Raw genomic sequence first — 12779 nt, forward strand, 5'->3', positions numbered from 1 at the left:
TCTGAGAACCATGGATGGGGAGATGCCCAAACCCCATCCTAGCTCTCGGACCCGACGTTCTCCTTTTCCCGGGGTTGGGTGGGTGCTGTGCGGGTGTCACAGGCCGGGAGACGGACAAGAGGAAAGTGGGGAAAGATGCAGGTGGACAGAGGGGGGGACCACGGCCTCCTGGGGGAATCCCAGAGCAAAACACTCCCTGGAGACCCTTGCGATGGGAGGGACCCACCTGCGCTTCTGTCCCCCACCCTGCATCAGGGAAAGCTGAGCCCGGGCCGCCCTGGACCCCCCCCCCACCGGCCACTGTGCCGTTCAGGAGTAGTAGGAGCAGAAGGCCGGGGTGACCGACCCATGGCCACGTGCTCAGCTGGAGAGGGGACGAGTGAATGCCCCAGCTCCGGCGAAGGAGAGAGGGTCTGTCCTCAAACGCCGGTCTGGGGGGCGGGGGGGCATCATCACGGAGACAGCCACAGCCTCGGCAGGTGCCAGGTGCGGGTCGCACCCCACCCAGCGCCGCAGCGGGCTGAGAAGCCGGGCAGGGGTGCGGGGTGCGGGGTGCGAGGGACGCACGCGGCCGGGGCCGGACTGGGCTGACCAGGCGGGGGTGAGACGGGGCCGGGCGGGGGTGGGGGGGACAGAGAGAGGCCGGGCCGAGCCGTCGGGAGCCCGTGGGAGGCGGGGTCGCGGGCCGGAGCGGGGCGTTGCTGGACTTGGGGGTCGTCGCGGGGCCGGGCTGAGCCGTCGCGGGCCGCGGGCGCCGGGGCGGGCCGGGGCGGGCCGGGGCGGGCGGGCGGCGGCGGGAGCGAGTCGGGCCCGGACGCCCCGCCCATCGCCCCGCCCATCGCCCCGCCCCTCGCTCCGGCGGGCGGCGGCGGCGGGAGAGAGTCGGGCCCGGACGCCCCGCCCCTAGCCCCTAGCCCCGCCCCTAGCTCAGGCTGGCGGCGGCGGGAGCGAGTCGGGCCCGGGCGCCCCGCCCATCGCCCCGCCCCTCGCCCCGCCCCTCGCTCCGGCGGGCGGCGGCGGCGGGAGAGAGTCGGGCCCGTACGCCCCGCCCCTCGCCCCGCCCCTCGCTCCGGCGGGCGGTGGCAGCGAGTCGGGCCCGTATGCCCCGCCCCTAGCCCCGCCCCTGGCTCAGGCTGGCGGCGGCGGGAGCGAGCCGGGCCCGGACGCCCCGCCCATCGCTCCGCCCCTTGCCCCGCCCATCGCTCCGGCGGGCGGCGGCGGCAGCGAGTCGGGCCCTACGCCCCGCCCCTCGCCCCGCCCCTCGCCCCGCCCCCGGCCGGCGCCCGCCCCTGCCCGCCCGCCCGCCCGCCCGCGCCCGCCGCCCGCCCGCCCGCCCGCCCGCCCGCTCCCCGCTCGCTCCCGGGCCCCCCATGCGGATGTGACATTTCACGCCGCCGCCATTTTGAGAGCGAGCCGAGCCGAGCCGCGCCGAGCCGCCGCCGCCGCCGCCGCCGCCCGAGGCCGCCCCCGGAGCCGGAGCCGGAGCCGCAGCCCGAGCCCGAGCGCCGCCGCCGCCGCCGCCCGCGGCCCAGCGCGCCCGGCCCGCTCCAGGCCCGCCGCCCCGGCCCGAGGCGGGGCTGAGTCCGCGGCCCCCGCCCGGCCGCCCTCCGCCCCGCGGCCCCGGCCCCGGCCCCGGCCCCGGCCCCGGCCCCGGCGGGAGGCGGGCCCCGCGGCGGTGGCGGCGGCGGCGGCGGCGCCGGCGGCCCCGCGAGCAGCAGCCGCCGCGGGAGCAGCCGGCCCGGGAGCCGCGGCCGCCCGCCCGCCCCGGCGCCGCGATTGGGCGGATCGCGAGCAAGTACGTGCGCGTCTCCCTGCCGCCGCCGCCGCCCGCCGCCGCCGCCGCGCGCGGGGACCCGGGGGAGCCGCCGGGGGAGGCCGCGCCGCCGCCGCCCGGGCCCGGGCCCGCCATGCACCAGCCGCAGCCGCAGCCGCAGCCGCCGCCGCAGCCGAAGGCGGGCGAGCCGCAGCTCAGCGAGCCCGAGGACATGGAGATGGAAGGTGAGGCCGGCCCCGCGCCTTTGTGGCCGGGCCTCGCCGTCTTCCGGCGCCCCGGCCCGGCCCGGCCCGGCCCGCTGCACCGTCACGCCGCCCCCAGCCCCCACCCGGCCCGCGCCCCGCGCCCCGCGCCCGCCGCCGGCTCCGCGCACGGGGGACGCAGGGAGGGACGCAGGGAGGGAGGGAGGGACGCAGCGGGCAGCCCGGCTCCCCCGCACCTGCCGGACCCGGGCCGGCCCCGACGCCGACACCGACGCCGCCGCCGGGCCCGGTTCCGAGACACCTGCCGGGGCGGCGGGGCCCGAGCATCCGGCCCGCGCCCCCGCGCCCCCGCGCGCGCGCGCTCGCCAGGGGTCGGGGCTGCACGTGGACCCCCCAACACGCGCGCACACGCGCACGCACACCTGCGGGACTTCGCGTGGACAGCCCCCACCCCCCGAAGGACACACCGTCCGTCGTCGTCCGGTTTCCCGGACCCCCGGACCCCCGGACCCCCGGACCCCCGGGGCTGTGTGTGCGTGTTTGGGTCCGTTTCTCGGGGAGGGGTCGCGCGCCCCCTCCCAGGGCCTCCGCTTCTCGCTCTGCTGCTGCGGGCGGGTTTTTGTTTTGGTTTGGGGTGGGCAGGAGCAGAGCTGGGGGGGGATGCATCCCTGCGATGGGTGGGGGGTGGGGGGCGCCCCGGCAGACCAGGTGAGCCACCCTGTGTGTGTGTGTGTGTGTGTCCCCCTTCCGGGAGGAGGGCAGCTCCGTGCATGGCACACAGGGGGGCTCGCCCCCACCGGCACTGCCCCGCGACACACTTTCCCTGCCCGAGAATCGGACACTGGTCGGAACAAGTGGCCTGCCGCTTGGCGAGTGGCTCGGGGGTGGGGCTGGGTGGGGGGCAAGGCCAGGAGGTGGCCACAGAGCCCTGTCTCCCAGCGGGGGTGACCCCAGGCGGCAGAGAGAGGGTCTCTTCCCCCCCCACCCCCCCTCTTGCTGGGAAACCTCCAAGTGTTAACTTGTTTCTTCTCCTAACCTCACTGCCAGGCTGGTCAAAACTCCAGTTTTCTCGGCAGATGCTGACCCTAGAATTCCTGGTCCATGGGCTGGGGGGACCCAGTGCGGGGAGGCTCTTGATCCATCCAGGGCGCCATCCTCCACCAGACCGAGTGGGGTGGGTGGGTGGGTGTGCATGGCCCTGGGGGGGGGGGATGTCCACAATTTGGGGGGAGGCAGGTGGGCCAGGGGAGATGAGGTGGGGGGCTGGGGTGGACTTGGCCGGCAGCTTCCTCCCACCCTGGGGTTGGAGTCCCACTGTCAAACTTCGCTAGGGAAAAAGAGTAACTCCCGAGTTTGGCTGGCGTTTCCAGCGGGTGGCAAAGGTTACCATCGTCGGTACTGATTCCTTAAACTGGAGAAATTTGTTTCTTTCTGCACCCGGGATTCATTATCCCACAGGATCCCCGGTGGGGGTGGGGGGGGCTTCCGCTTAAAGCCCCACAGGTGTGCGTGTGCAAAGCTGCCACTAGTTCAGGGATCCTCCCCCCTCCACCTCTCCACTGGGGTCACTCCCTGCTGCTGCGGTGGGCAGCGAGCGGGCTTTGAGCAGTCAGCAGCCCTGCTCCTCCTCGATCCCAGCAGGAACCGGGCAGGGTTTGATCAGCTTGAGGAAGGGAAGGGCTTTGCCAGGGAGGAGCGGCCAGCCCGGCCCTCCGGGGCTGGGTGGTTTCTTTCTCCGGAGCCCGGGCGACTGGTTTGGTAGGTAGGTCGGGCTTGCTCCGGAGAGGTCGGTGTCCGTGTGCTTCCGCGCTGCCTCTGCAGAGCTGGCGGCCCTCGCCCAGCTGCCTGGGGAGTCTCCCTTGCCCAGTGCGCCGCCGAGGGTGAAGGACGGCGCGGGGAGGCAGGCGGTGTGTGGGCAGCACATCTGCGCCTGGGCAGAGCCCAGACAGAGCTGCAGTTTGCAGCGATAGCAGGGGGGTGGCGGGGCTGGGTCTGACCCGCGCGGGTGACCGTGGCCCCGGACCTGGGAGCCGGGCCCCGTGGAGTCCACAGGCTGTGTCCGGCGTGCTGGCCCCTGTCCACCCCCGCTGTTTGCTCCTGGGGTGGTTCTTGGGCCCCAGAGCATGGGCTGGGAGGCCCGGTACAACGGCACTTGACGCTTGATCCGACTCGGCCCCCCCCCCCGGGCCAGGAGCTGCTCTCGGCCTCTGCCGGGGCCCAGGCTTGGCGTCGCGCTCGTGTGGGTAGCTGCCTTTCAAGTTCCGTGACTGCTGTAACAGGTTTGGGAGGGGAGAGCGAGTGCCCCGGTGCAGGTGTGCTCCCAGCTAAGCGAAACCACCTGAGGAGGTCTGAGATGTCATTTTCCTTCGCAGAGAGCACCATAACGAGGCAAAAGTCAAATAATCCGAAGATAGTGGTTTTCCTCTCCCATCAGCTTTGTTGGTGAGAACTCGGGGGAAGCCACGGCGGGATGTTCAGTGACCTGGAGGAACGGGAAGGTGGTGCCGGAGGGGTCCGGGCCCCCTGAGATTCTGTGGGTGGGGGACTCTGGCCCCCCGTGCGGGCCCTGAGCGCAGGCGGGCCATGGCAGCGGGCAGGGCAGGGAGCCGTCGCCGCCTCTGGTTCTGTTCTCGGGGAGGGTCAGCTTGAATTCTCCCAGCGCCCCGTGCAGTGGACAGGAGCACAGGCGCGGGGCCATTTGGCCCCGAAAGTGGACTTTGCCTCCGAATCGAATCGGTGTGTGACCTTGTGTTCCCATGCTGCGGTGTGTGCCTCCCAGAGCACGAGGCCAAGCCTGGCCGCGGGGAGAAGGAAGGCAGCCGTGCCAGGCCCCGAGCGGGGGGCCCGGGCAGGCTCCTGTTCGTGGGGGGCCTGTGTGCCATCCGTCCTGCTGGGCATTGATTGGGGCGACACCTTCCAGCCTGTCGGGACCTCTTTGAAAAGTTGAGCGAGTGGCAGAGAGGAGATGGCTCGGCTCCGTCCCTGGGCTCGGGGAGCCGACACCCCATCCTTCGGGAGCCCCGCCTCCTGGGCTTGGTGAAGCCCTTCTGGCGTTTCCAGCCTGACCCTGTTGCCTCGGCCTGGGACCTTGTGGTGATCTGCCCCCCGATCTCTGTCCTGAGCCCCGGGGGACGGGCCGCCTGGCTCCGGGCCCTCCCGGCCACCTGAGCCTCCTGTCCAGCGGCGGCAGTGGCCACCTCGCCCCGCCGGTGGCCTGCCCGCCTGGCAGCGGGGCGGGCAGGGAGGATCGGCGCGGCTGTGTGGGAGCCATAAACTCGCGCTGCTTTGAAGGCTGCAGTTTCAGTTCGCTTTTATGGCTTTTAATGAAAGTGGCTTCAAAAGCCCGTCCCCGGTCCCGTTGGAAGGGAACCTGGTTTCCCAGACAGCACGCGGCCAGCGGCCCTGGGTGCGTCACGGGGGGCTGGGCAGGGCGAGACGGGTTTCAGGGTTTGCCGCTGTCCTCCTCCTCCCTGGCATGTCCCAGGGCCGGGAACGCGGGTGCTCGCTCGCCAGGGCAGAGAAGCAGTGCTCCAGGTGTCTCCGGGCCTGCGCGGTGACAGAGTTCCGTGTTAAATGTGCCCTGTGTCGTCGTTGCCTGGTTCTGGCTTCAGAAAGTCGGAGGGAGCCGAAAGCGTCACTTGGGCGCCGGCGAGAGAGTCGTTTAGGCCGTTTTCCGAGTAGGTTAACACATGCCTGGGCTCAGGAGAAGTCAGGCGTGTTGAAATCCTCCCCGAGCTGTGGGGAGCAGGTGAGCGCCAGGGGCGGGCTGCGCTTCTGCTGTGGGTGTAGCTTTTTTTTTTTCCCCCTGGGTTTTGGTGCACACCCGCCAGTGCTCAGGGCCGCCTCCCGGCTCTGTGGGCCAGCCCGAGGAAGCCTGTAGGAAGGGGGAGGCGTGCTCCTGACACCCTGCTCTCACTCCCAGGTGTGTCTCGGAGGGATCGAACCCCTTGCCTCTCCTTCCTTCCTTGCCGCCCCGTCTGGGGTACTTCGGGGAAGAGTTGGGGGCTTTTCCGTGGGAAGCCCTGCGGCGGGGCTGAGGTGTGGAGGCGGAGCAGGGCCCCGAGTCCAGAGAAGACCGGGCCACCTGCCTCACCGGCGCGGCTGTGGGGGATCAGGCGTTTTCTGGGTTCTTAATTGACCCCAGGCGCCTGCTGTTTTGAAAAAGCGAGCACACGCACCGCTCTGTAACGCCTTCAGGATTGTGTGGCTGAAGCGTGCGGGGTGGGGGGGTGGGGGGTGGCGTTTTAAAGTGCTCCCTGTGTGTGTGGAGCCGGTGGCCCAGAGCCAAGCAAACTGAGGTGCTGGGGCCACACCCATCTGGCCACCACAGGCCCGGGAATTCCCCCTGGAGGAGGGCAGTGGGAGCGCCTCGCCTCACCTGGGTCCCGGCCGCCAGGTGTTGCCTGGAACTCGAACCCACTGGTCCCGTGCCCTCTAGGGCCGCGCAGACACAGAACGGGCCCATGGCACAGACCCACCCGTGTCCCGACCCTGGCTCTGTGGTTTCTGTTGGGTTGCTTCAGGGACAGCTCAGGCTTGGACAGGCAGTGCACCCGCTGGGAAAGGGATCGTCGGTGTGTGGAGAAAACGGGTCTCGGCTGGTGGAGCTAGTCAGGGCCTGGGGCGTGTGTGGAGCTGCAGGTTCTCCAAGGCAGGGGGTGTGGGGAGAAGCCGCTGAACCGTGCCGGGCATGGGCCCCCCAGCACCCCTCCCTCCCCCCAGGCAGACCTGAAATAGCATCCTGAAGACGGGCCCTGGCTCGTGGGATGCGGAAAGCGAGAAGCTGGGCTTCATCTCCACGCAGCAGGACTCGCGTGTGGGGCAACGGGAGGTTCTCTCCCGCCTACACAAGCTGCGTGGATTTCCGCAGTGACCAGTGGCCTCGCCTCTGGGGGTGTGTGTGTGTGTGTGTGTGTGTGAATCTTGCTCCAGAGGGCTCCCACGGAGACCTACAGAGATTCTTCTTGGCTTTGGCACCACACCCGGTGGTGCTCTGAAGCGCCTCCTGGTTTGGTGCTGGGGATCGAACCCAGGGACTCTTAGGTGCAGGCCATTGTTCTGGAGAGGTTCTTTTGTGGCCCGTTGGTTGGTTGGTTCTTCTTGTTTCGGGCCACGCCTGGCCGTGCTCCGGGGTTACTCCTGGCTCTGCCTCAGGGAACCGTCTGGGGAACGGAACCTGGCCTGGCCACATGCAAGGCAAACGCCCTCCCTGCTGTACTGTGGCTCCCTCCAGTCCCTGCCCGGGAAAGGTTCTTGAAGCCGTTTTGCAAGATTCGGCTGTTAACGGACACGGTGTGTTTCTTCAGCTTAGTGGCTGCATTCTTTCCCCGAGGACGTGGCGAGGGTGTGCGCCGCAGATCGCCCGGCACAGCGGGTTCCCGCGCGACTCCCCACACCCACCGGCCTGGGTCCACTTGGGCTGCAGCTTGGGGCTGCCCCGGGGGATCTGCCCTGCGCCCCCAGCGGGAGTCAGCCTGGGCCTGGGTTCTGTTCACGGGCCCCCCGCGGCCTGACATCCTCTGGCGAAGGGCCGTGGAGGCTCGGCTCTGAAACTTGGGTAAAGACCAGGCGGGTTTGCGGGTTCAGAGAGGCCGCAGGTGTGGTTTCAGCATCCATTCTGCCCCCCCGACAAAGATCGCAGATGTTAAGCCCTGCCTGGACAGTGCGGGCGCTGCCGTCCTGACCCAGGAGCCGGTCGTGCCGCTGCAGCCCCCTTCCCGGGAGCCCAACTTTCCCAAGGGCGGGGGCGGGGTTCCCTGCCGCTGGGGTCAAGGCATAATTTGAATATTTGCTTCTGCCTCTTACCTTGACACTGAACTTAAAAGTCAGGCCCCGGGGCTAGAGCGATAGCACAGTGGGTAGGGCGTTTGCCTTGCAAGCAACCGGTCCGGGTTCGATTCCCAGCATCCTCCATGGTCCCCTGAGCATAGCCAGGTGTGACCCAAAAAGCAAAACTAAATAAATAAGGCCCAGGTGTTAGGGGCGACTGGGGGCCGTAGAGCTTGCACAGGCAGCCTGTAGTGCGGACTTTGGGAGCCGATGGGCAGCCCGGCAGGAGGTTGGCAGTGTGGAAGAGCCCGGGCTTCTCTGCGCGCCACCTGCCCAGCACTGGGGCTCGGTTCTCTGGACATTCCCGCAGGACAAGTGGGGACGGACTATGGTCACTACAGGCAGCAAGACCCTCGGCCCTCAGTGTGCACTGTAAATCCCTAAATGGATTGTGGGTTTTGTTTCAACCACCCAGCTATATTCAGCAGACTCTGTTACATACCGCAAAGTGGGGGGCCAGAGCAAAAATACAGCAGCGAGGGCATTTGTCTTGCACCGGGCTGACCCAGGTTCTGGTTCCCCAGCACCGCCCGGGGTAATTTCTGAGTGCAAAACCAGGGATAACCCCTGATGTGTGTGATCCAAAAGCTTAAAAAAAAAATTGGAAGGAGGAACAGGAGGGACTTCGCAGCACAGAGGGCAGAGGCTGGCCTCGCAGCCCACCCCAGCTCAATCCCTGGCACTGGTGTGGCCTGGGGGGGGGGGGGGAACTGGGAGGTTTTAAATAACCCTCCCACTTTAGTGTAACTTGAATGGTGTGGCGGCCCCCCCCCGCCCCCCCCCCCAACAATGGAACCAGGCAGGCGCTGACCTGTGCGGTGGGGGCGCAGGGATGTCACACTTCCCTCTGTGGTGGCCAGGGGACGGGGTGGCACTCTGCTGTCCCACCTCTGGAGCTGGGTGCCTCCCGGCCAGCGGCTCCGGTTTCCTGATTATCCTCTTAGGCGCTTTCATCCGTGTCTGTTTATTTTGGCCGCGCTCTGGCGCTCAGGGCGTGTGGGGACCGGGCTCCGCTGGGGACACGCACTCGCCCTCTGGGCCGCCGCCCTGGAGAAGGCCTTCAGCTTTTCTTGGATGGTTCGTGGCGGCGGCTGGTCCCACGCTGTGTCTGCGCGCAGCTTTGCACCCGGGTCTCGCGGCGGACTCGTTCAGAACCAGGAGAATTCTCATTTTGAATTAAGGTCAAGCCTCCCCCGGGTGACTGGACCCTGGGCCCCGTTACCCCCTTTCCATAGGCAGGTCCTCTGCGCCCCACCGCTCTGGGTGTCCCCTGGGAACTGGGTCCCTGCCCCACCGAGCTTGCTGCGGCCGCTGCCAGTTTAGAATTCACAGAGGACCACGGCCCGCACTAGCCTGGAAAGGAGCTTCCTGGCCAGTGCGGTCCGGCCTTCCTGGCCCTGTGAGATACAGGGGCCCTCGGGCTGGAACTTCCTCAGGCTGAGGCATCTGGCCAGGTGTTCTGGGGCACTTGTGACAGCTCAGGGACCCTGTGGTGACAGGATTGCCCCAGGCTCTGCTCCGGCCCTTCAGCATCTTTCCTGGGGTCTTGTGACTTTGCAGAGAGCTTGCGAAGCTGGAGGGAGGAACTGCAGGGTGGGTGAAGTGTGGTCTGAGTGTGCCCCTGGGCCATGGGGATACTGCCCATGGGAGGGGGAGGTCGCAGGTGGGCGGCAGTACTCCTCAGCCCGGGCGCTTCTGACAGGGGCACGAGGTGCCAGGATGTCTCCAGCCCCAGATTCTGGCTGGTTTCCGTGTGCGGTTTACGGTTCTGAGACTGACCCTTCACCCCGTGGCCACGGATTAATTAATTGGTCTTCTCTCGCGCGTTGGGGTTTTTCTGGGCTGGAACGCGGGCCCCATACTCGCCAGCTCTCAGGACTGTGCCACACAGGGCTGCTTGTCCCCAAGCCCCCCCTCCCGGACTTGCATGGTCCCTTCTAACATCCCTCGCTGGCCATGGGGACAGAACCAGGCGCTGAGCTGTGTAGAGCGCCAAAGTGCCCACGTGACCCATCACAGTTGCAATGGGAACTGAGGTGTGAGTCCCTTCGTGTCCACGTCCCGGGCAGCCGGCACGACTCAGCTTGCTTATTGGGACAGAAAGAGCTGGGTCTTACTGGAGTCTGTCTCTGGGGGGTGAGGGGTGCAGTGACTCGTGGGTGCCTGCCTCTGCACCATCAGAAGCTTGGGGAGGGGCCCCTGGACAGAGGCGTGGAGGCTGGGACATACAGACTCCTTTAAAGCTCCGACAGGTGTTTTCAGCTGGGGTTCGAGCCAGCTGTGTTCTGGTTCCCGGGGGTCACTCTGGCGGTGCTGGGGGGGCCACATGCATTGCCGGGGATGGAACTGGGGTCAGCCACCAGCCCGGCAAGTCCCTTCGCCCCCGTGCTCTGCCGGGCCCTCCAGGAGACCCGGCACAGTGGGACGTGTAGCAGGGGCGCGTGGGGGCGTCAGCTGGAGGCCCCTGCAGCCTCAGGGGCCTTGCTTTCGGAAGTCTGTCCGGAGAGCTGAACTCAGGCGGTGGCGCTGGTGAGTTTTCTCTGGAGAGCTTTGCTGCCTCGCTTGAACCGTGCGTCCTTGTCTTCCTGGGCATGCGCGGGAGTCTTCCTTAGGTCGCCCTCGTGAGGCTGAGGGTATCTGACCTTTTTTTTGGCTTTTTTGGGTCACACCCAGCAATGCTCAGGAGTTACTCCTGGCTCATGCGCTCAGGAATTACTCCTGGCAGTGCTCGGGGGACCCTATGGGATGCCGGGGATCGAACCTGGGTCGGCCGCGTGCAAGGCAAACGCCCTACCCGCTGCGCTGTCGTTCCGGTCCCGTATCTGACTTTTTGATGCTGAAAGCGACGGCCTCGGAGAGTGTCCTCCCGCTGATCTTGGGGCGCTCCTCATCAGTTGGGGAAGGCCCTTGCAACTTGATCCACGGCTGTGGCTGGCTGTCTTCAGCAAGGGTGGCCCCCCCCCCACCCGTGTGGCCCCCACAGTGCCCGGCCTCGGGGGCGCGCGCCCTTCCCCGGACCCCTGGGGACGGAAGACGGGCAGGAATGACACCCAGCGTGATTTTGAGACTGGACCAAGCTGGAACTGCCTCCTCTGTTTCTGTGCGTCCAGAGGCCTCTAGGCATTGGCAGCTCGCCCACCCCTGTGTCAGGGGTCCCCTGTCCTGCAGGTCACCCCTTCCTCCCCCTCCCCCCACAGCGAGCTGAGCTGCTGCTGTTGCTCCATCCCAGCGGTGTCAGGAACTTCCCGCAGAGCTGGTCCAGCGGGTTCTGACTTGGTGCAGGAGGCTGGCCCAGGTCGGAGTCATGGTACCTAGACTGAGGGTTTGTTGGGCACGTGGTGTCTCACCCGAGCCGGATGGTGGTCTTGGAGGAACTTCCCTTCCCTGTGCCAGGCCCCGGGTTTCCTGGGGTCCTGTGGTTGCACTCGCCCCCCGCCCCGGGCACGACCCGCCCCTGGGTGCCCTTTCATCCGGCCTCTCACCCTCTCCCTTGCTGCCATGAGCACTCCCTCCTTTTAACCCCCAAAGCGGAAGTCAAGGGGAGCCCCTGAGGAAGCCCCCGAAGGGTTCCAGGGGCTGAAGTGACAGGCCTTGTGCAGAGGGTGGCAGCGCGTGGCCAGGGAGCATCCTGGCAGCTGTGGCGTCTGGCCGGAGCGGGACCAGACCCTGTAGGGCGGGGGGCACACGCTGGTCCTGTCCTGCTGCTGAGGCCTGGGCTGGGACCTGGGGGACGAGAGGTGGCCACGCTGCTGTGCCCTTCCAGAACCGTGGCCGTCTCTGGGTTGTCCAGCAGGGCTCAGGCGGGCATCCTGCATGCAGAGGGCGGTGTGTGCGCTCGGCCCGGGACCGTCTCTCCAACCCCTCTGTCCCCAGCATCTGCCTGGCCCTCTGAGCTGCCCTGGGTCCCCGCCCCGGCCCAGCGGGGACTCTGCTCTGGGGGCAGCATCTCCTCTCCAGGACCTGGACTGCCCAGAAGGTGGTGCAGGTGGGCAGGGCCCAGCTCTTTTCTGGCGGCGAGGGGGGCTCACCCCGCAGGGCTCTCTTTTGAGGGGTGTGGCGCGGGGCATGAAGCAGCGGGCCAGGCCTGGGCAGCTGTGAGTCTCAGTGCCCGGGAGTTACTCCCCTGTGTCTTTGCCTGGCCTCTCCAGAGGTCCCATCTCTGACCCACATCCCCATAGTTGGCGAGGTGGGGGAACTTTCCTGCCGTGGCTCTAATGCGGTCTTGCCCTGCCTGTGTAGAGCATCACACCCCCTGTGTGACTGCCACACACAACAGGGGCACTTGTCACCTCGTGTCCTTGTTTCTTTAGGCTTAAAGGTGTTTTGTCTCCTTTTTTCTTTTTTTTTTTTTTTTTTTGCTTTTTGGGTCACACCCGGCGATGCTCAGGGCTTACTCTTGGCTCTGCACTCAGGAGTTACTCCTGGCGGTGCTCAGGGGACCCTTATGGGGTGCTGGGAATCGAACCCGGGTCGGCCGCGTGCAAGGCAAACGCCCCACCCACTGTGCTCTCTCTCCAGCCCCGGTGTTTTGCCTCTTAAATCGGTCCTGGGGGTTATTGTGCTTGGTGGGGCACATACAAAGCAGGGGTCCCCATCTCCCGCTGAGCTATCTCCCTAGCCTTGCTTTTTGCTGCCTTTTTTTTGGGGGGGGGTTGTTTGGCGCTCACCTGGCATTGCGTGGGGCCAACTCTGTGAGTTGTTTTTGTGGGGGGGGGTCACTTGCTGTGTCAAGGATCACGTGTGGGCCCCGTATGCTTTGCCAGGTGCCCATCCCTCTGAGCCTCTCTGGCCCCCCACTTTTGTCTTTTTTTTTTTTGTCTTTTTTTGGGGGGGGTCACACCCGGTGATGCTCAGGGCTTACTCCTGGCTCTGCACTCAGGAATCACTCCTGGCGGCGCTCAGGGGACCACATGGGATGCTGGGATTCGAACCTGGGTCGGCCGCGTGCAAGGCAAATGCCCTACCCGCTGTGC

At 67.3% G+C, this 12779-nt stretch overlaps 1 protein-coding gene across 1 annotated transcript in view; it reads left to right on the forward strand.

Annotated features, from left to right (window-relative positions):
* The first annotated feature begins 1878 nt into the window (after window positions 1-1878).
* Window positions 1879-12779, forward strand: part of USP7 (ubiquitin specific peptidase 7) — a 35139-nt gene continuing 24238 nt past the window's right edge. The window contains exon 1 of the mRNA XM_056107420.1: window positions 1879-1998. Within this exon, the coding sequence (XP_055963395.1) occupies window positions 1908-1998 (91 nt within the window). The 5' untranslated portion in view covers window positions 1879-1907. The remainder of the gene's footprint in view (window positions 1999-12779) is intronic.

This window comes from Sorex fumeus, unplaced genomic scaffold (genome assembly GCF_029834395.1).
Source record: "Sorex fumeus unplaced genomic scaffold, SorFum_2.1 ptg000165l, whole genome shotgun sequence".
Lineage (NCBI taxonomy): Eukaryota > Metazoa > Chordata > Mammalia > Eulipotyphla > Soricidae > Sorex > Sorex fumeus.